At 35.5% G+C, this 20,750-nt stretch overlaps 2 protein-coding genes across 2 annotated transcripts in view; both read right to left on the bottom strand.

Annotated features, from left to right (window-relative positions):
• Nucleotides 1-2,187: 2,187 nt before the first annotated feature.
• Nucleotides 2,188-3,183, bottom strand: LOC105057512 (transcriptional activator hap3-like). The gene has a single exon (XM_010940146.2). It carries the CDS (start codon nt 3,007-3,009, stop codon nt 2,494-2,496), a length of 516 nt encoding a protein of 171 aa, XP_010938448.2. The 5' UTR covers nt 3,010-3,183; the 3' UTR covers nt 2,188-2,493.
• A 4,496-nt stretch (nt 3,184-7,679) lies between these two features.
• LOC105057511 (uncharacterized) overlaps nt 7,680-20,750 on the bottom strand; it is a 13,224-nt gene continuing 153 nt past the window's right edge. Inside the window, exons 1-6 of the mRNA XM_010940144.2 lie at nt 20,586-20,750; nt 17,632-17,980; nt 13,129-13,213; nt 10,486-10,572; nt 10,166-10,399; nt 7,680-8,193 (exon numbers count right to left, since the gene is read on the bottom strand). The exon at nt 20,586-20,750 is cut by the window's right edge and continues 153 nt beyond it. Coding sequence (XP_010938446.2) covers nt 8,120-8,193; nt 10,166-10,399; nt 10,486-10,572; nt 13,129-13,213; nt 17,632-17,980; nt 20,586-20,746 — 990 coding nt within the window. The 5' untranslated portion in view covers nt 20,747-20,750 and the 3' untranslated portion in view covers nt 7,680-8,119. The remainder of the gene's footprint in view (nt 8,194-10,165; nt 10,400-10,485; nt 10,573-13,128; nt 13,214-17,631; nt 17,981-20,585) is intronic.

Here is a 20,750-nt window from a genome sequence, read left to right on the forward strand (position 1 = left end):
ATGTGGGTAATGAAGAAAGACTTTAGATATGTGTGTCTATATATGTATATACCTTTGGTTTCGTTAGTTAATTTCTTATTCACAACTTGAGGCATCTCAAACAATAATATTTTCAAAGCACTCAAATCACAGAACCATAGTGTTTTGGTGATATTGTCAACTGCATGATGAATGGGATTTCATCGAATCCATTAATAAAGAAGTAACAAGAGATTTAAAATTCCAATCATCAAATTTGTGTCTGGAGAATAGTAATAGATTTTCTGATTAGTATTGATATTATATTTGAAGCTAGATATCAAGTAACGAACTCCTAACATATTTCTCAGTTTACATTAATTTTGTTGTTCGTAAGTTATTCTAATATATTTTTCAAAGAAAATTTATGTCTGCTTTAATTAGTTTCTTTTTTTGCTGTATTTGTTTTTCCAGATTATGTTTCTTCCTCTTTAGTTCTTCAAGGATTAGAGGAATTGCATCAAGCCAATCTCATTAAAGATGTGACCTCTTTAGTTCTTTAGACCTCTTTGATATCCCAACAATTTTCTTTGATATAACTCTGAAATTTTTCATGGAAAAGAATGCTTTGGAAGATTTCAGGTTACTGAAATATAACACAGTTTGGTGATGTTGTCTGCTTGTTTACAAATGGGTTTGAACAAAATTTTTGAAGACATAGATTACTAAGAACATTGATGTTCAAGACTTTGGATTCATATTGGGAGACCGATGGAAGCATGTCATTGATTTATTTTATATTAGAAGCCAGAACTTAAAGGTCTCTGGCAACTTATCTAGAATCACTATAGATATTTAAATTGCAAATGAATTATTTAACACATTCTAGAATTTTTATATCATTTATGATCTACTTATCTCTCTTTCCATGCTGTTATTTTCTGAGGTTGTGTTTCTTTCTTCTTTAAAGGTGAAGAATGACTACATGAAGCCCAACCCAACAGATTTCTTTCATTAAGTAATCACAAAGATTAGGTTAATACTCCAATAATTTGATTGCAGACAATTTGGCATATGACACATTAACTTTGCTTGTACTTAAGCGATAAACACAAATACTTGCTCAAGGACATTTTTGTATCCTTGTTGAAGTTTTTGAAAGCTGCACAATGATCCTAATGAGGGAATCTGCGACAGATTCAATAAACATCAGATCTCAGCAAAGCATGGACTGTTTGCGTGCGAATCTAATCATGTTACTTTGGCTGATTTTGTCGATTAGTGCAATTCCGTGCCACGTCGCAGTCGTCGAGCCTTCTCATTTCCCAACTTGGCACTTGTCATCAAGCCGTTCAACTCCAATGAACAATCTGATGTATTTGTCTCTAATGTTCCCGATGTAACCAAAGCAGGCATTGGCATCAGCTCCCAATGCAGGAGGTTATACTATCAGCTCTGTTGTAAAACACGAGGCTCAAGAATGGTCCCCTACAGAGCTTTATACTAAAGAGAAGGCCCTATGATTTTAAATGACAAATCTTCTCTATATGTTAGTTGAATTTTTCATATTTGTAACTGCACATTGTTCTAATTGTCATCCACTAGAGACTGAAAACTTTTAGCATCTATATTTCATTAGTAAAGATGAAGTGCTTTAAGGTAGATAGCTTCTGTACAAAAAAAATCATGCAACAAAACTTAGTTTAAAACACTCTTAAGATATAAAATAACTTGAGACTACATTAATCTAAATCTGACTTTAGCATATGGTGCTTCGCTGCAATATGTAAGGTCCCACAACTGAAGCAGAAAAGTTTATCTTACTACTGAAACCCCACTATGATGAAGAGTAACTAGATTTTGACACAAATCCAATTGTTGCTTTGCTATGTGAATGAAAACTTGAGATGCTCACTTGGTTCTTCTATAACATGGCCATAAGGGTAAACATGGATCATCTAAACTTTGTAAATATTTAAGTATATCAAACAACATAAATAGATTTTCATTAATTTGTTTGCCCTTCATTTTGTAAGAGAAGAAACCCTTTATTTTGAAGTCAAATGGAAGCTACAGAGTAGAATCTTATTTAATGATCAACCATGATTAGTTTCTTCATTTGTAACTACTTAAGTTAGCCACAAAACAAGGGCAACAACAGATTAGTGTTTGCCCAAATATATCTAACAATCAAAAAAGCTCATAGGCCTCATATACTTGTTCCAGGATCAGATGGCATCTTATACTTCATAGGATATTTTCAACATGGGAAAGCTTAAGCATACAAAAATTGATAGAAAAGCCCTATCCCAGAATAGAGAGATTGATATTTTCAAACACCAGGGACCATTTAAGAGACAAGGTACCAATGTGGAATACAGAAATGCAGAAAAACAGCACAAGGTAGTACATAAAGATCAGCAGTACAGAAGCTAGACAACTCCACTGCCACTCACCAAAACAGCAAGACACAAAAGAGAACATATCATAGATATTAAGCAGTTTAAATATTCAGTCAAATTCCCAAAATTGCATTCAGAGAAATTTCCTTTCCTGTGCAACATTGCAATGACTCTTGGATGGCGATCGGTCTCTATACTGATGGCTTCGAAAGACTGGTAATTCATTTCTGACATTAATTTGAACTGGCTTATTGCGCTTCATAGAGGTGGCCTTCTCTGCATGCTCCCTGTATCTACACAAATATCTTTTCATGGCATCAGCATACTCATCAAGGCCAAGTGTCTTCATAGCGGAACAAATATCATCCCCATTGATCGTCTTGCGCTTCTCCTTGCGGCATTGTTCAGAGGCTTCTCCGGTGACAAAGCTAATGAACTCGGATGCGCATTCCTGCATTGTTTCCTTTGCGCGTTTGGATATCTTTGCATTGTCTGGCAGAGCTTGCTTCATAATTCGTCCCACATTGGCTATGGGCAATAGGTGATCTTGCCCATTGATGCATTCATATGATGTAGTACCGGCTTTGGCTCTAGCAACATTGCAGTCATGGCCTCTCAAGTATGGTTGGCCATCTATACTACCATCCATTTTTAGAGAGGAGAAAATCCTAAACTCATCAAAGAGAGACACGTTGCGCCTTGGCCCCCCAGGCTTCTAAATATAGAAAGGGGTGCTTATACATATGCACAGCAAATGCACTGACATCTTTCTCCTTGTTTATTGGAGGGCAAGCAGAGACATGAGTCAGATATTCCATGTTCTTGAACTACTTGAGAGGTTGAATGTTTTAATGCAAAAGGCCTAACTTTGTTCGGCGTGCAGGTGGGTCATCACTCTAATAATGGATCCACTAGTCTAAATACTAATAATATTTTGTTAGGTTAGGTTTTTCATTCAATAAGTAATGTTTGTATGACAAAAGAGTGCTGTTGGTTTGATCATTTTGCCCTATCTGAAATCGACAAGCAGACACTAGCATATGATCCGGACACATTTAAAATTCAAGCAATGATTTTTGTATATGATTTGGTGCACATATTTGCAAACAATTTATCTTGTGACACTTGAAATATCATAGAGGATGCACACTTATTATATGTTTTGTAGCCCTTCATTTTGAAGATCTAGGGACAAAAAAATGATGGAAGATTTAGAGAAATTTAAAGAAAAACTTGTGCGCACAAAAAACCTAGCAGAAAACAACTTGAGATCACTTAGATGTATTGCAAATAGGCTTCTCCAAAGTAACCCAAATGTTTAAAAAAGTATGTGTAGTAAAAGCCAAAGCCAGATATATGATGGGTCATTCATCTGATCATAAGATGCATTTCTGAATAAATCTGAAATGCTACTTATACTTTGAGAAGCTCTGCTGCATGAACATATCAAAGTGAGGTTCTGTGATTCCAATTACATCACGACCTGATTTTGAACTAGGGTTTCATGGTAAAAATTGCATGAGCATCAAGTGCCATATATTATTAGGTATATTTTGTTTATACAAAAAAATGAAGGCTACTCTATGCATCAAAGGATTACACAGCAGATGGCACAAAGAGCTTCCTTTTAAAGCTGCCTTGTTGTAGTGGATTTTCAATGTTGAAATTCACATGTTAGTGCTTAGCTGCCTCCTCAAGGCAAAGCATTGAAACTTACCAAAAAAAGAGCAAAGTATCAGAAACTTTCATCTTTGATAAAATTTATGCAACTACCTCTTATCTATCGTCATATCAGTTAAAGATTTATAATAGAGATTTTATTTGGTGCCATAGGAAGTTCTTTAAATTGTTGATTACATTATTATCAGATTTAAAAGTCAATGCACTAGATAAAACAAAGGGTCCCAGAAAGAGATTTAATACATTTATCATAGTAAAATGAAAAGTCATTTCATTGTTAAATTACAGGAAGTTAGTGTGGCATATTAATTCTTAAATTGAAGCAATTCTATGCCTCCAACATCTTGCAAAACATTCCATTTTCTTGGTTTGATTTTTATATTACTAATCCTTTCTCCTAGCTATATGGCCAGGTTTTCTCAAGGAAATAGAAAGAACAAAAAATGCTTGCTTGATGGTCTAATAGTGGACAAAGATTTATTGCATTAGTAAAACATGAGAATTTTGTGGACTATTTTGGAAAATCTGTCATGATACCGATATAAGAAAATTGTCTGAATAAGGGAGTCTAAGAATCATTATAATGCTTATCATAACATACACTGAGAAGTTCTTTTCCTTCCAAGGAAGAACAAGTTCCACATTTTGTAACATAACATGCAGTTCGTGGCATATAACAAGAACTAAACACTTGTTACTCAAGCTTCATGGTTAGGTTGCACCAATTTAGTGAAGCCTTTGCACCCTACACCATTGCTGACACTTCATGCAATAGCCATTCAATTGCTCATTCAAACTTTCTTCAGAAACCTTTGCATAAATCGAGGTGACACCTGCCGACAATCCGTGCGATTTCGGCATGCTGCGGCTGATGACTCCAATATCCAAGGCACATTTCTGGACTCCATAGAGAATCTAATATTGTCACTCTCTGTAAACGGCGGAGCAATATCAACAGTCTTCCCTGCTCATAGGGCTCATCTATAGAAAACCTTTTCAAAAAAGTGAAATCGTAAAAGGTGCTTCTTTTTTAATGATTGCTGTTTACTAAAAATTTTCTTGTTGAAGCAAAAAAAAGGAACTTTAGTTATTTAATCTAGACAGAAAGTGCAACTGAAGTCCAAGACTTGGAGCTCAAGGATTGGGCATAGTTTTTGGAAACAAAACCATCCTAATATAGTAAGGCCAAGTTGCAAGAACCCACTGGACACTTTCATAGAAACAATGGAAGCTACCTTGGGTCCAGGGATGTTCATGTTCTCCATGTCAGGGTTTAAGGAACCATGCGATCTAGACCTATGTCGAAGCCGCAGGCAAGTGTAACAATGTTGCAATGGACTTGTCACATAAACATGGATAACATACATTTTGGATGCATGTACTTCCATGATAAATGGAAGAAGTATCCTCTAGATGAAACATGAAATAGGGTTTGATCTAATATCATAAGTCATAACTGAGTAAACATTTGGTTTTTGGGTTTTAGAATAGCAAGAGAGATTTTTATTGTTTCAATGCCATGGAAAGGATAAGAAATAAGATCATGTTCACTAGGAATGTTGAGATTGGATGCAATTTTAAGCACTCATCTTTGGTTGCTTTTAAAATAAAAGGGTGGCTGGCTTTTTAAAAAAAGGGGGGCGTGGGTTGGGTTGGTGTTTTGTGGGATGGGGTTGTAGTAGCTAAGGCACAAGGGTTAATGTTAATGGATGGTTCGTTAGTACCACAACATCTTTCTCAAATATGCATTAGTATGCCCATTCTAAAGGTCTTGGATCCATCGAATAAAAGCCATGTCGAACGTTTTAATTGATAATGGAAACAAAATTATCTTATCTCTCTTATGCTGCCTCCTAAAATGCTTCAAATGGTTTTATTCTTTACACAATCGCCCTAAAATATTAAAACATATAAATAGATTACAAAGCCAATATCTTATGACAAAATCTTTTTGCCCTTAAACACGTTTAAGATCGAGACCTCTTCTAGCAAGGAATTAAAAATTTGATCGTATAATTTTATGTAAGACAATACAAGGATTGCCTAAAGGGATCAGGGACGAACAAAACTCATAGTAAATATAGAGTTCTATTGTTGCTCGCATCTCAGTTCATCTCTAGCATCCAAACCGTCGATTGGCCTTACCATCATGACCTCCTGAAACTACACTTAAGTTGTCGATGTTTGCTTGCACTTTTTTTGGAAGCACTTATTGGAAGGTCACTAAAAACTAATGAAAATCACCACGCGCTCTGCTCTTGCACTATCACCTAAGCTTCATGTAGATATTGGTATTATAGTTGGGGGAGGATGGACTTGCTTTATGATCTTTTTCAAGTTGGCGATGGCAATGAAAAGCTGTCGATCATGTTTCTCGAGCCTTTTTGCACGAGGGCATGCTAGTGTAGATGCTCAAGGCCATGTAGCTATCATGAAAGCCTTCAAACTCGAGGCTCTTCCACATCCTTAGCCACCAATCAAATTTGTTGAAGATGCTAGCTGAATAAGTTGGTTTAAAAAAAAAAAATTCAATGAAACCACAATTTAAACGTAAACATACTTGTTGCTGCCTGTGCATCTCTCCAATTCACTACAATTATAATAGCTAGGGCTGAAACCAAATCAGATAATAGTATATTTTATCTATATTTGTTTTGTTGGACAAATACAGATATAGATGTTAGTCGAATGTAAAAATTCATATTCATATATATTTTAAACAAATATGGATTATTAAATATTAGAAGTATAGATATAAATAGAGATATAAATACGATAATTAAAATTTATAATTACATAATAAAAAATATTACCAAGTGTATAATAAGTCAAGTAAATAGCATGTTAATATGATCATTTATTTCTTCTAAAAATTCATGAATACTATATAAAATTAAATAAAATTATAAATATAATTAAATATTCAGAATGGATTTACAAATTGTCTATCCATCCTTATCTATTTTTTCTTAATGGATATAGATATGAGATATTAATTAGATGCTCTAATTTTCATCTATATCTAGATAGATTCGAATACAAAAATAGATTTGGATGGATACTCTCTGATTCACTTCATCTCTAGAAATCACTAACATAATTTAAGTGAAAGTTTTGGTGAAACATGGCCGCATTCTATACAACCAGATGATAGATTATTGTGGCAAGTTCGTTGCACAAAAAGGAAAAATGGGGAAGGGTAAAAATATAGCAATTAAAAGTAAACTTGAAAGCACTTATTTTGAGTGCTATAGATACGGCAAAAGAGAGAACAAAAAAAACAAAAGGAAAACCCAATACTTCTTATTCCAAAGGAAAAAAAAAGGGAGAAACTAATGCCTTGAAATAGAAAATAAAACAAGCATGCATCCACTCCTCTTTTACCACGGATATCGTCAAAGGATAGAAAAGGAGCATCTGTTCAACAATATGTGGAGGCAATTAAATAGCAATAGAAGCTTATTTTCCCTCAAAGACAACACAAACTTATTTTGCTGGCTGATAATGGATGTTCTCTTGCAAACAATCAGTGGTAAGCCTTATTCTGTTCCAACAACTTAAGCAGTATTTAAAAAATTAGGAGCTCCAAACTTAAGTCTATGAAATAGAAAAAGTATTTGCATTGATTATGACCACAAATGACGCAAGAATACTTGACTGCCTCATTGCAATTTGAAATAGAAGGGAAACAAAAAATCCATAGTGTGCATTTATTACCAAAATATAAAGGGCAAACGGAAGCTCATCAAGAGTCAAACTTTTCCCTAAATGATGGGCACCTGATTTCAGTGCACCTGGTTGTTCTTCTGAACACATATTTAACCAGTCCAGATGTCCCCTAAGCGTGTTTTGTAAACTAAGATACGAGCTTGGATGGCTAAAAAATGAGGGGCAAAAGTTATTAACTAGTACAACTTAGTTCTCCGATGGCTGCTGTTAACCTGACTGCCATTGAGATGTTTAGCGGCATATTCAGAGACTTCAGACCTATTTAGCGGCATATTCAGAGACTTCAAACCAGTAAACAGCTGCAGGAGGCACCTGGCACTTGCAAAACATCAGATATCACTATTGCAACCTCAAATATCCATATGAAGCTTCTCAAAACAAACAACAACAATGATAGGCCCTGCGAAATCCCCAAGAGCACAACCTGTGGCATCACAGCAGCACAGTATTAAGCATTGGTTAGGTCAGAAGGTTTAATAGATGGTATAAAGCAAAATGAAATAATAATATGGCAGTCGACACCAGCAAGAATGTCATAAACTAGACATTAAGGAATCAACAATCATTACGTGTTTAAAGAATCCAACCAACCAAAAGATAGGCCAGATCCTCAAGGGTTAGACTGGTCATTGGTCACAGAGAGCATAGTTAATCAGTAAAGTCATGAAGATTATTTCCAGAATTGATGATCACTGTAGTTTTTGGGTGAGGGCAGGCCAGGATGGCATAATAAAAGGTGAGAATCAAAATGTTTCAGTAATATGGGACGAAAAAGAGGGATGTCTAAGATTGATATAGAAATGGAGCTTCAAAGGAGTAAAGTGGTATTGCATGATTAGCTCAACCAAAAGCAGCTTGCAGGTTGATGAATATAACTAAATCAGAATAAGCTGGATTAGGAAAATAACGTAATGCAGAAACAAGTTTTAAAATTATTTTCGTAAAATGACATATTCTCATGAAATGTAGAATAATATTTATTTATTCACTCCAAAAAAAAAAAGCTCAACAGTTCAAATTCATGCAAGCATACAACCAAATAATGAGCAGTCAAATACAGTTAGAAAAATAAACTAATATTAAATATCAACAAAACTTGTAGCTACTAGAATAAGAACGAGCTGCTTAGCAACACTATGCGACCAGGTTGCACCTGGGAGCAACCATGTGAATGGTAATGAATTTGAAGGGATTTTAATCCACGTATTGGTGGTCACTCGTGCCTATGTCACAATGTTTGACATGTGCCTAACATGCAGCCATGTTGTAATGGACACCAGAACATTTAGGAGTAACCAAGTGATTAGTAATGAATTTGGAGTTGAGGGATTTTAAGCCATGGTTTGGTGGTCATTCATGCCTATGTCACAGTGACACTTCCCTAATATGTAAGTACGTTGTCTAGAAGAGCTGTTACATATTGCACAGAAACAATAAAGCCTATTTACATTATGATATCTTTATTATATTTTTGATAGAAGAGGCCTGTAGGCAATAGGCTACACAAAGTGGAGTGGTGCTCTCCTAGATACCCCTAACCGCCCTAGTGAAGGGGGATTTGAACATCCCTATTTATGTCTTCATGTAAACACTAGTGTCCATGTCAACCATGTAGAAGGATTTTCATGGAAGATTACCTAACATATATCAGTTGAATTATGTAATAAGGTCATAGCTAAGCTATTCAAAATACTCTTAGAGGCAAACATAATTTATTATGAGCTCTATCACTTTTTTCACTTATTTCAAAATCTTAAAAGATATAGCTTTTTTAATGCCCAAGCAAGAACGCAAGGACAATAATTCTAGAACTCTTCATGTGGCATCAGCATCCTAATGCCATGCAATTTAGTAGAAGGATTAAATATACATGGAAAGCCAAAAAAAAACCATCCTTAAAAGGGTTATGATCTCTCTTTTATAATCAGGAGCTCGAGCATCAAAATGGTTGACTTTACAAATTCAATACCTTACCCATGCACATCCAGAGATAGCACGTCTTGTTGCCAATATGTCATAGCATTTACATTCTAGCATAGTAATGTTCATGCATTAAAGATTTATTACTATGAGTTATATATAAAATGTCTGTGTGTCTATCTGATCTTTATCAACAGGTGATCAAGAAAGAGCTGGGGTTACACTTCCCTAAAATAAATTTCGGAATTTCTGGATTCCATTATTAACTACCCTCAGTTCAAACCTGAAAGAGGTAACTATATTTTTACTAAATATTGATCAATAGAAGAACAGGCAAAAAATAATTTTCAAGATTTTTTTAGAAATTATATAGTTGCCTTGTGATTTAATTAATTAAGAACATGAAGCATATTCGGGCAACAATCAATGGCATTAACCAAAAGATTGTGTGAAAAGGCCATCAGCTGTTTACTTACCAATCCATTGACCAGTTGAAGGATGAAAAAGGGCACCAATCCCTGCACCAATTGATGCAAAAACTAATGATGCACTACATTTAACCAAAGTTCCATACACCTTTTTCCTAAAATGTCCGAATTTCACCCTGATATCAACCTCTTCGTTACCACTGTTGGACTTGCGGATGAAGCATCTGTAAATTTCGATCACAATTTGAACAAGCCATGATGCAGCTACGCCTAACAAATGTCCTGATGGGGAAAAGAAGATGAGGATAAGAAACAGTGAGAATATCTATAGCTTACAAATGAAAGATATTATCCCAAAAAAGTTTCACCTCTGAAAGTTGTTCTGCTGACACTGTAGAAATACAGTAAAGTTGGCATCCCTCTGTTGGCTTTGCGCCTGGCTGACTTAGGAACGTCTGAGAACCATAATTCAATCATTAGCACACTAAATATTCAAGTGTAGCAGGTATATAGAATGATTAAGGGATGCTAAACCAACAGTTTCCCACAACCCCCGTAATACTCAAGGTGGACCATATTCCAACAGTAGCATGAAAGAAAAGGAATGACTATGAAATAAATCTGCTAAATAGACTCAAAGAACTTCAGTTACTACTGGAGAGATTGCCAATGTGTTAGCTTCATTGGATGAGCCAATATTGTGCTTGCGGACACACGATAATGAATGAAGTTATGTGCAATGGTAAACACCAATAGGATTTATAATTAGAAGCCATAAAGTAGAATGATGGTGACATGCAATGTAAAGCCATGCATAAAATTTAAATGACCAGAAGCCATCCTCCAGAGCAAGATTTGAAAACTTAGCTTCAGTTTCGGCCAAGTCCATACAATTCTGGCTTCAGCAGTTTCAGTTGTGTCAGAAGCTCTACTCTAGGTTTCAAAGTTTTGGAAAGAAGATTTAAGAAGAATTCAATATGGAGAAAATAAAAGAAGCCAAGAAAACCCATTACACCACATTTTAGGATATTTTGTATGATATAAGTTCTTTATTTATGTAATTTTGACAATTGAAGATGGAAGTTAATATTGCATATAAAGTGAAACCAATTAAGTATACCAGCATATATATGTTGTATATATATATATATATATATATATATATATATATATATATATATATATATATATACACCTTTGTGTGTATATATATATGTATACCTATGTATGTATGTATATATGTATACCTATGTATATATGTATATATGTATACCTATGTATATATGTACATATGTATATATGTATACTATGTATATATGTATATATGTATGTATGTGTGTGTGTGTATATATATATGTATGTATGTATGTGTATGTGTGTGTGGTGTGTGTGTGTGTGCATATGTACGTATTTATATGCATCTGAGCATCTGTGTGTATATTATCCACATCTCAAACTTTAATTATTTGAACATTCATTATATTAGCTATTATTAAGTTTCATTGCTCAGTACAGTTGAATCTCTTTCTTTATTATTGAATCTCTAATTTAACTGAAGAAAATGAAAGAAAAAAATGTTGAAAATTGATATCATAAATCCCATGTACTTATAGCGATTAAAAAAAGATATTAGATAAAAAAACATCAAATAAAACTCAAAAGATGCATCTATCACTAATATTGCCAGAACAGGCTAAAACCACTGAAACTTAACTGAAGCTAGTCAATTTCCACTGAAACTGATTGAAGCCCAAATCTAGGGCTCCGTATCATTTGGTCTCAGCCGAAATTGATTGGTTTCAGCCAGAACTTAAACTCTTGCTTCAAAGGAAGCTTCAGTTAGTACTATGGACAATAATAAAAGGAACCAATTGGCGGCACTTAAAGATCATGCACTAAATAAGTTGGCAATGCAAGCTAAAGAGGATAAAATTGATGAATGGTATGGGAAAAATGCATATCCATGATCCCAGGGGAAGATGACATGACAAGATGAAGTTGGTCTTGATAAGGGCTATGTGCGAGAGGTTAATCATAAGGCCAGACTCATAGTTGTAAGAACCTTAATATACCTTAAAGGATTTTTTTTAAAAAAATGATGTATGGGGTCAATGATTAGTGTGTAACCAAATAAGGACCATGTTGGCAACTTTTGGTCAAGAGTGAAAAGTTTGACCAAAGAAAAATGGCATGGCCAACTTTGTGGCACATCAGATGTCTGGCCACTATAATTTTTCCACTCCTTCATTGTTTGTTTACACAATCAATATCAAGAAGAAAATAAGGAAGACTAAAGTAATTATTATATGTACTAACTGAGAATTCTCTTGGTGCCCAGGTGAGTTAGAAAGACGTCTTTGCACATAAGCAGGTATTATCACCCCTTCATAAATCAATCAGGGAAAGCATATACCACTTCTCCATAAGGCCCCGCCCACGCCGCAAAAGAAAAAAGGCACATTATGAGAATCTGAAAATTATGATGGCACATACATACTACTGTTGCCTACCAAAACAACTCCTAAATGCAGCATAGATAAATGTTCTGAAATATAAATTGGAGCAAGCCAGTGCTTCCAGCAAAAGTTGCTTACTGAACAACTTATTGAACTAGCACAGCAACTGAACCAACAGCTTTAAACTCTTTGATTCAATAATCCATGGAACACATGATGCGCAAGACAATTCTAGATCTTTCATGTCTTTGTCAAAATTAATAATTTAACACAATGGAAATAGATCAACAAACTATTCCAAATTCTCCCAAGAATTTTTTAATGAAAAAAAGGAAATTTATTACACAATATCACCACTGTTCATGCAGTTCATTTTTAAATTTACAAGGAAAAAAAGCTTCTCTGTTTTTTACCCCCATAGCTCAATTTCTCGGAAGGATTTAGCTTCAATGGGGTCTTTGACTTGAAAACTATCATATCCGGCAAGAAATAGAACAGCATAGAGAAGTACTTCAAACATTTGTCAAACTTTTGTAGATTTGTAAGGCTAAGTACCTTTAAGAAGTTTCCAGGCCATTCTTGGCGAAACATACTGAACAGCAAGTCTTTCCAGTACTCGTCTGATCGTTACAACAGAAGTCTGAAATGCATAAGACAGCTAAAACCAGTAAGTTGTTGCTCCTATTATTGACAAAATTGCTATTTAACAGAATATACGCAAATTTGGTTGAAAAATTTCAGCAAGAATCTTAAACACATTCGTCCATATAAAGTCTATCCTTTATTAATTGGACAAGGCTCATTGGTCAAGATAATTTGGCTTATAGGTGCTACAATCTCACGAATGATGTATGCACAATGAAGTAGAGTATGTTGGTAAATGGTAAGAGAACACCTGAAAAGCAGTGCCAAGTAGCACAAACTGAGGAGGAAGAATTTGTTTACTTAAAGCAAAAAAGTTGATTAATTAGAAAAAAAGTACACATGAAAGCATATTCATATAAATATATAAACATAATGGAAAAAAAACAGAAAGTACTTATATCATCAAGAAGAACATACAAAGATTTTCATTTTAAATTCTCATGTAGGAAAGAAATGAAGGTTGACAACAGAATGACCTCCCTCTCCTGCTTCTATCAGCCATCCACGGAGAACTCTCTTCCCTCAATCAAGAACATGACTTGCACAAACCGGACTTCAGTAACAGTAACTCATAAGCCTAATCCCATATTTTAGTTCTGCTTGATAATCTTCAGCAAAATTTGTCCTATCAACAGCTGCATCACCCAGTTGTACAAGGAATTTTATTTCTATTTTCTTAATTATATATTGTTTTATTTTATCCATTTTCTTAAATTATATCTGGTTTTATTTTTCGGTTTAGAGGGGGTTGGAACAAAGTATCGCACCAATCAGTCCATGAGGGACATAATGCTAACATTTTAACTATTTTTGTGAGGTGGCCATACAAGACCTAGTCATTAAATCATTTATAAACATAAATCTTAAAACTGATCCCAAAGTACTCAAATTGCAAGATACATCCACTTGGCTAGATATTCTACACACGATGTATTTCTTTTCACCATTACCTAGGGCTGGAACTAGGCCAGGCTGGGCTAGGCCATATCCCTACCCAAGCCTGGCCTGATTTTTTTTTAAGCTTTGGACCCGCCTTAGGCCTGAATATTTTTTTGAAAAATCCAAGCCCGAGCTCGATTGGGCCAGCCAAAAATCCAGCTTTTTACGCATAAAAATTAACCAATAGTCGCCTGTCCTTCTTTGAGTGGTGCTCGACCAGGCAGAGAGGATGGCGATCTCATTGTTCGGGCTCTAGTGCCACGGCTTCTACCCGCCACCCTCAGTCTCTGAAGGCTTCGGGGTTTTCACTTTCTTCTTGCGAGCTTTGCTGTCGCAAGACGAGGCGGCAATGGCTTTTGGGCTGAGGGGCTTCATCCATGGGGCTTGATTGAGAGATCGCCACTGTGGAAGGAGAGACAGGGAGGGGTGGGATCCTCATTGGAGGATTCTTTTTTACAGTCTAATTCGGATCTAGATTCGTTGCTGGATTTGGAAGCTGTGGGTTGGGGAGCCAGTATGGTGGGCGGTGGCTGGGGCTTGTGCTTGGGTTGGGGTTAGGGTCGTGATGGGGGAACAATCATTGTTGGATTTGGAGATGGAGGCTCTTTCATCGCTTGATGCTAGAGCCTTCTTCTTCGTCATCATCATCGTCACTAGAGGAGGCAGTAGGGCTGGTTGGGCTTGGGCTTCTTAGTCCAATTGTCATCGGATTCGGAGGTGGAGGCTCTTTCATCGCCGATGCTGGAGCCTTCTTCTTTGTCATCATTGTCGTCACTGGAGGAGGCGGCGAGGCTCTAGTTGGGTTTGGGGACCTAAGGCTTGAAATTTTAGGCTAGGCATCGGGCTTGCATTCAGGCCTAAGCTCGGGTTGGGTTCGAGTCGGGCCAATGGTATATCCAAGCCCAGCCTGACAAGAAAATGGATTCTACATCCAAGCCCAAACCTGACCTAATATTATTCGGGCCTAGCTCATTGCCCAACCTAAAATCGGGCTGGCCCGAGCCCATTTCTAGCCTTACTATTACCATAACATTGACGCATGTATCAAAATCATTGCAAACTGGTAGCAAAAAGATTATGCCTCAATTTAGATTACTTGAGAAAGAATACTACAAATAGATCTCTTTGATCATGGAATTGCCAAAAGGGCAACCACTTGATCATGATGAGGTAAAGATTTTTCATCTCCTTCTCATAAAAGCATTGACTTGGACCTACAATAAGAATATGCAGAAAAGGTAACCGGGAAATAGGAGTCTTGATGATATATCTACTCATGATATCATAACAACCACAACTTCATGACACCTTTGTAAACACCAGAGAGGTTGATAATCTTCATAATGATGATGTTGAGGCCAATGCACCTAGAGTTAGCTATTCAAAAAAATACAAAGTGATTGATTATTTTCTCACAAGAATATGTAGAAAGAAAGGATATTTCTGAGGCCTTATAGAACAAAGTAGACAAATATTCTCATAGGGTCTGCAATCATCTTTAAAGCATGGAAATTATGAATTGAGTAGTGAAATCTGGGCAGAATATGGCATCATATAGGCATTTATCACCTAAAATGTATCTCATTATCCCATTTGATAATGTATCTAATCATATGAATAGGTTTCAAATTGAGTACTAAAAAATTTCTAAGGGTTCGATGACATTCATACACAACAGGAGCATATCAACATAACCATTTAGACATAAATTCCACCTTCTTTCTCAATTGGGAGAGGGGGGGCTGTTAGCATAATGTAATTATCTTTTTTTACATTTTCATGTATTTTGCTGTGTTAATGTATGGCCAACATGCTGCTTTCATATCTATAACTAGTTTATATTTTAAATTTACAAATATTGGCTCAATCCAATAAACTCACGATTTTGAGAATTGGACCTTTGTACCATTTCAATGCCATAAGTTCTTAGTCTTGTGCAACAAAGGACACCCCTTTATATGAGTTTGGTAAATATCACAAGCCTCATATCAACTACTAGTCGCAAAATTTACAATTGTTCCTCTTCCTCGAGGAAGACATAGATGAATGTAACATCAAAATTTCGAGGGTGGCATAATTGAAAGGTATACTTTCATGGGTAGTATCCTAACAACTAAAAATACAAAATGATATTAAAATTTTGGGTTCACTATTTAGGCCACAATAACAGTCAAGAAAGTTTGTTTAATTTTTCAACAGGTTTTTCTGTATTGCCAGAAAAGCAACCATCTAATTCAAAATGATAATAAAATAAGATGATATTTGTGTTTGTCTTATTTCCAAGCTGTTGGTTGATTTTAATAAACAGAATAATGATCGGCAACACATCACCAATCCAAAAAGAGAATTCACTTGAACAGCATTAGTGCAACACTAGGACCTATAGATATGACCTCTATTGCATGTTTACTGTCCACAACCACATCAACTAATAGCGATGCAGTTCAACGCATCACATTCAGTTGCAAATTTGAGCTAGCAAATCATGTACTTCTCAGTTCTCTGTACTTTTACAAGGTGAAAGAATTTCTTTAAATAAATGTGCAATAGACTATAAAATACATAATCTATTGAAAGTAGATTATATAGTACATAATATTTTTCTCTCAATCTTTATAGTTTTACCAGCTCTAACAAGAAAGTTCAACAACAATCTTTTTGTGGCTAAACTAGTCAACCCAAAACTTTTTCATATACAAATGAACCATAACCAGTAGGTGAATGTGAATGCAAGCACTTAAACCATTGCATCGGTTTGATCAGTTGCATAACCCAATCCATTGGAATTGCAACAAATTCAATGGGATTGAGTTACCATTCATAAAGGCAATTATTTAGGTACAAAGTAGCTTGGTGTTTACATTATAAGCACATGCATCGCACATGACTATTATAAGATGGAATATATGTTGGATCATTTGTAGGGAACTGTTTATCGTAAAGTACCGGCACTTAATCATAAATAGTAGCAATTTATTTCTCAAACAACTAATTTGCATTTTTTTTTTTCAAAAAGAAATATTTGCATCTCAAACACCTCTTAACTCCAAATCAGAATCAGTAACTTTCAAATGAGAATACCAATTATTTGAACTCCATATCAATGACCCTTTTATGATTATTGCACCTTATCTGAAGGGATGATGATTATACATTGCATTGATTCATGGAACATATTCAACAAGAGCTATAATGAAAATTGTATGGTTAGTTAAATAGGATCAGAACATATTGTCTGAACAATATAAGTTCCAAACAGTATCAATAAGCCAGTATCGAAAAGCAGTTGAAATCCCAATTTCTAGTTAATTTGCAAGAGTGCACCTTCAAATGCTTACAGAATCAACTAAAGCTAGTGAATTGTCAACAACAACTTTTAGCAATTCAAAGCAGGGATACTAGAAACTACAAAATCCACTCAGATGATTAGAAGGATATTAAAAGAAGACCATAATGAGAAGTCAAAAGATTCACCTCACGGATAATTTGTTTCACTGAATTCTGGAAAGGTGTAACCAAATCTGTAGGCCTCTCTTCTGGCACATCCTGTAGGAAATCATCATCATCTTCTACAGGTGGGCGAGGTTCCAAAAGGGGCAAATAGAACAACAAAAAGGACCTTAGTGATGTCATTCCAAGAGCCTTAAGTCCAAAGGCTGAAAAAAGAGGTTTTAGCTGTATAGGGTATTCTTTAGTTCTGTACTTAATAGAATCATGATAAAATGCATCTTTAGAGGCACTGCGAAGATCAGGAACATAATCAGCGTTCAATTCTGCACTTGCACCAGCATCACAATAAGCAATTGAAAATAATCCTCCATCACTGAAATAAAATACAACAAAGCCATTAGAGTTGAAGACCATGAATTTCAGATAACCACAACATGAAATAATGGTGTAACCAATACAAAGGAATTCTCTTTTAAATGATGAGTTGTCCGTTAACAACTCTATCACTGCCACAAGCAGGTGCTTACAAAGCACCTATTTTTGACATATTTCATAGGAAATATTTACAGGATTACAATGAAAACTATAGTCATATTCAAATTCAATGGCCAAAAGATACTGCAATTGATTTTGCCATCTCATCACAGAACAGGGGAAAGATATATCACATTTCACTGTAGTATTATGTATAGGTTAAATGAAATGGAGATTTCTTCTCTTTCTGGACCATTATAATATGATGCATGCTAGTGATGCCTAAAGTGGATTTTTATGAAATTGCTAAGTGTGTCAATGTTGCCTCATTCCACATATGAGCAAAAGGGGAACTTTCAAAGATGAGCACCGAAGCGACATTGTTGAGATTGATATGAGGCAGAATGAAGTAATGAACACATTGAGAAATAATTTGGGTGATGCATCGAAAAACATAGTAATAATGAACTGATTCAAATGGTATGATTATATGCAACAAAAACTACACATTTTGATAGCAAAGAGAAAGTTTAAGATCTAAAAAATAAAGAAGGAAAGAGATGCAAGCTATAAGACCTTAATGGATGTTATAAACAGGTCTAGAAAAACACAGAAGCTATGGGACTAAGAAAAGGAACTCTGGAGGCTGACTTCTAATAAAGGGGATCAGGCAAGGCCAGTCGGTTATGACAACTTTTACAACATACTAAATGGAAAGAGCGTGATCTTTACAATTCAATAAACAAACAATCCACTACAAGAAACGGGGTACATGTGAATTGGAAAATATGATTGCATCAGTAGGGAAAGTGTGATCTTTAAAATTAAATAAGAAACACAGGTGCAACAGATACTCCGAAATAAATGAGGTGTGGAGATCTTCACTAGGACATCAAAATTTAACTTAATGGATAGCTCAAATGGCATTTATAAGAATATACTTCAAGATGCAATTACATTAATAGAACAAGAGTGACCATCAAAGAAGGTTACAAAACCTCACAAAAGCATCATAAGACAGGAACCTAAGAAAAGCACTTAAAAGAAGCTCAAACACAAGAGAAAACAAATACAAGATCCAAACTAGATACAAGGCAATGACTCTTTCTCTACAGCTTTTCAAGACCCGAAGAAGCATTTCATGAATTGACGTTATAGAGATAATCATCTGTCTACCTTTTTATATCCTCTAGAATAGTTGCACACTTCCTATTGAACTCCAGATGTTCTTCCTTAACATAGATCAATACTGGTCACAGAACTGACAATTTTCCTTCCTAGATTATATCCTGCCTAGCCACCTTAAATAACTAGAAGATCTTCACCAACATATTCTATTATATTACCACCTCATTCTACAGATCCTTCTGGTTCAGCTCTTCGGAAGAGACACTTGAAAAGCTAAATATCATTGTTCCCCCATTCTGGAACTTAGCAAAGCAGACTCTGTATTTGTCATTACAAAAGTGGCCTTGTACAATATCTGACCATTGTTGCAGCATCTTAAAATTATGTCTTTTTATTACAAACATGATGGGGACAGTCTTTTTACTTATGTCATTTCAGTACAACTGTGATGATGCATCTCATCTTTATAAGTCAACATCTTGTTGAATACCTACAATCCTCAAAGTCTATTGCTCCAAGTAATAGTAAATCTTTCTGAACTTTCTTACACGTTTCACCCCATTAGAGCATGCATTATTCCATCAAGCATTTTGAATTTTAGCTAATAATTTTGCATGAAAGTTAAACACATCACCCCATATCAGAAACCCATCGATTTCCTTTTCTTCTAGACATAGGAATTTCATGAGATTGCTCTTTAGTCTCACGAGCTTATACTGCTACAAATGACGTATGTTTTCGTACTCTCCAAACAGCAGTTTATGCTTCAAGAAAAGCCCTTTTTCCTGCTAAAGTCACATAATTTTGCTTATATTTGAATAATAACTGAATCCTTGCCTCCTCATTAATATCTGAAACTATCCCATGTTTTATTCTTATCGGTAAAACCATAGCTTCAAATATATAATAATCATCCAGCATGTGGAAAATCAGAAACAATTTCATGTACAACAAGCATAAACTGTTTAAAGTTTTAATGTTGAAGCGGCCTAGAACAGGTCTGCTGAGACTCATTCATCCTCGCATTATCTGTTCTCACAACTTTGCGCCAAGAATTCGTTCCAGATCTAATCCAATGCAGAGAAGAAAAACGAAATTTTGGAAAATTCCACGACGGATTACCCATTAAAAGAAATCATATACGTTTATATCTAAGCTCTTGACGCATACTCACACCTTCGTAACCTAAGTTTAGCAACGGGAACCAGACGAAGATGATATTTCTTCGTTAGAGGAAATCGATCTTTTTCTTGATCTGGTGAAACCTACAAACTAAAATCATAGCTGAATCTTAAATCTTCTCATCACAACAAGAGATTATGAAACAAAAACACCGAGAACGAGCAGGCAAGAAAGAGGGGATCCAATAAACTCACCCGAAAATAGCGCGGGAGGCGAAAGGCCTCCCCGCCGCAATGGAAGCGGCCGCCGCTGAGGCGGCGACGGTGGCGGAGAACAAGCTGTGGGAGTGGAGGGATTGGGTGGAGAAGCCCTGGCTTCTCTTCAAGAGATCGAGCAGGAGAGCAACACCTGCCATTGCC

This window comes from Elaeis guineensis, chromosome 14 (assembly GCF_000442705.2).
Source record: "Elaeis guineensis isolate ETL-2024a chromosome 14, EG11, whole genome shotgun sequence".
In the NCBI taxonomy this organism is placed as follows: Eukaryota; Viridiplantae; Streptophyta; class Magnoliopsida; order Arecales; family Arecaceae; genus Elaeis; species Elaeis guineensis.

Coding starts and splice junctions, on each gene's coding strand:
- LOC105057512 (XM_010940146.2), bottom strand. CDS start 3,009: ATGGATGGTAGTATAGATGGCCAACCATACTTGAGAGGCCATGACTGC.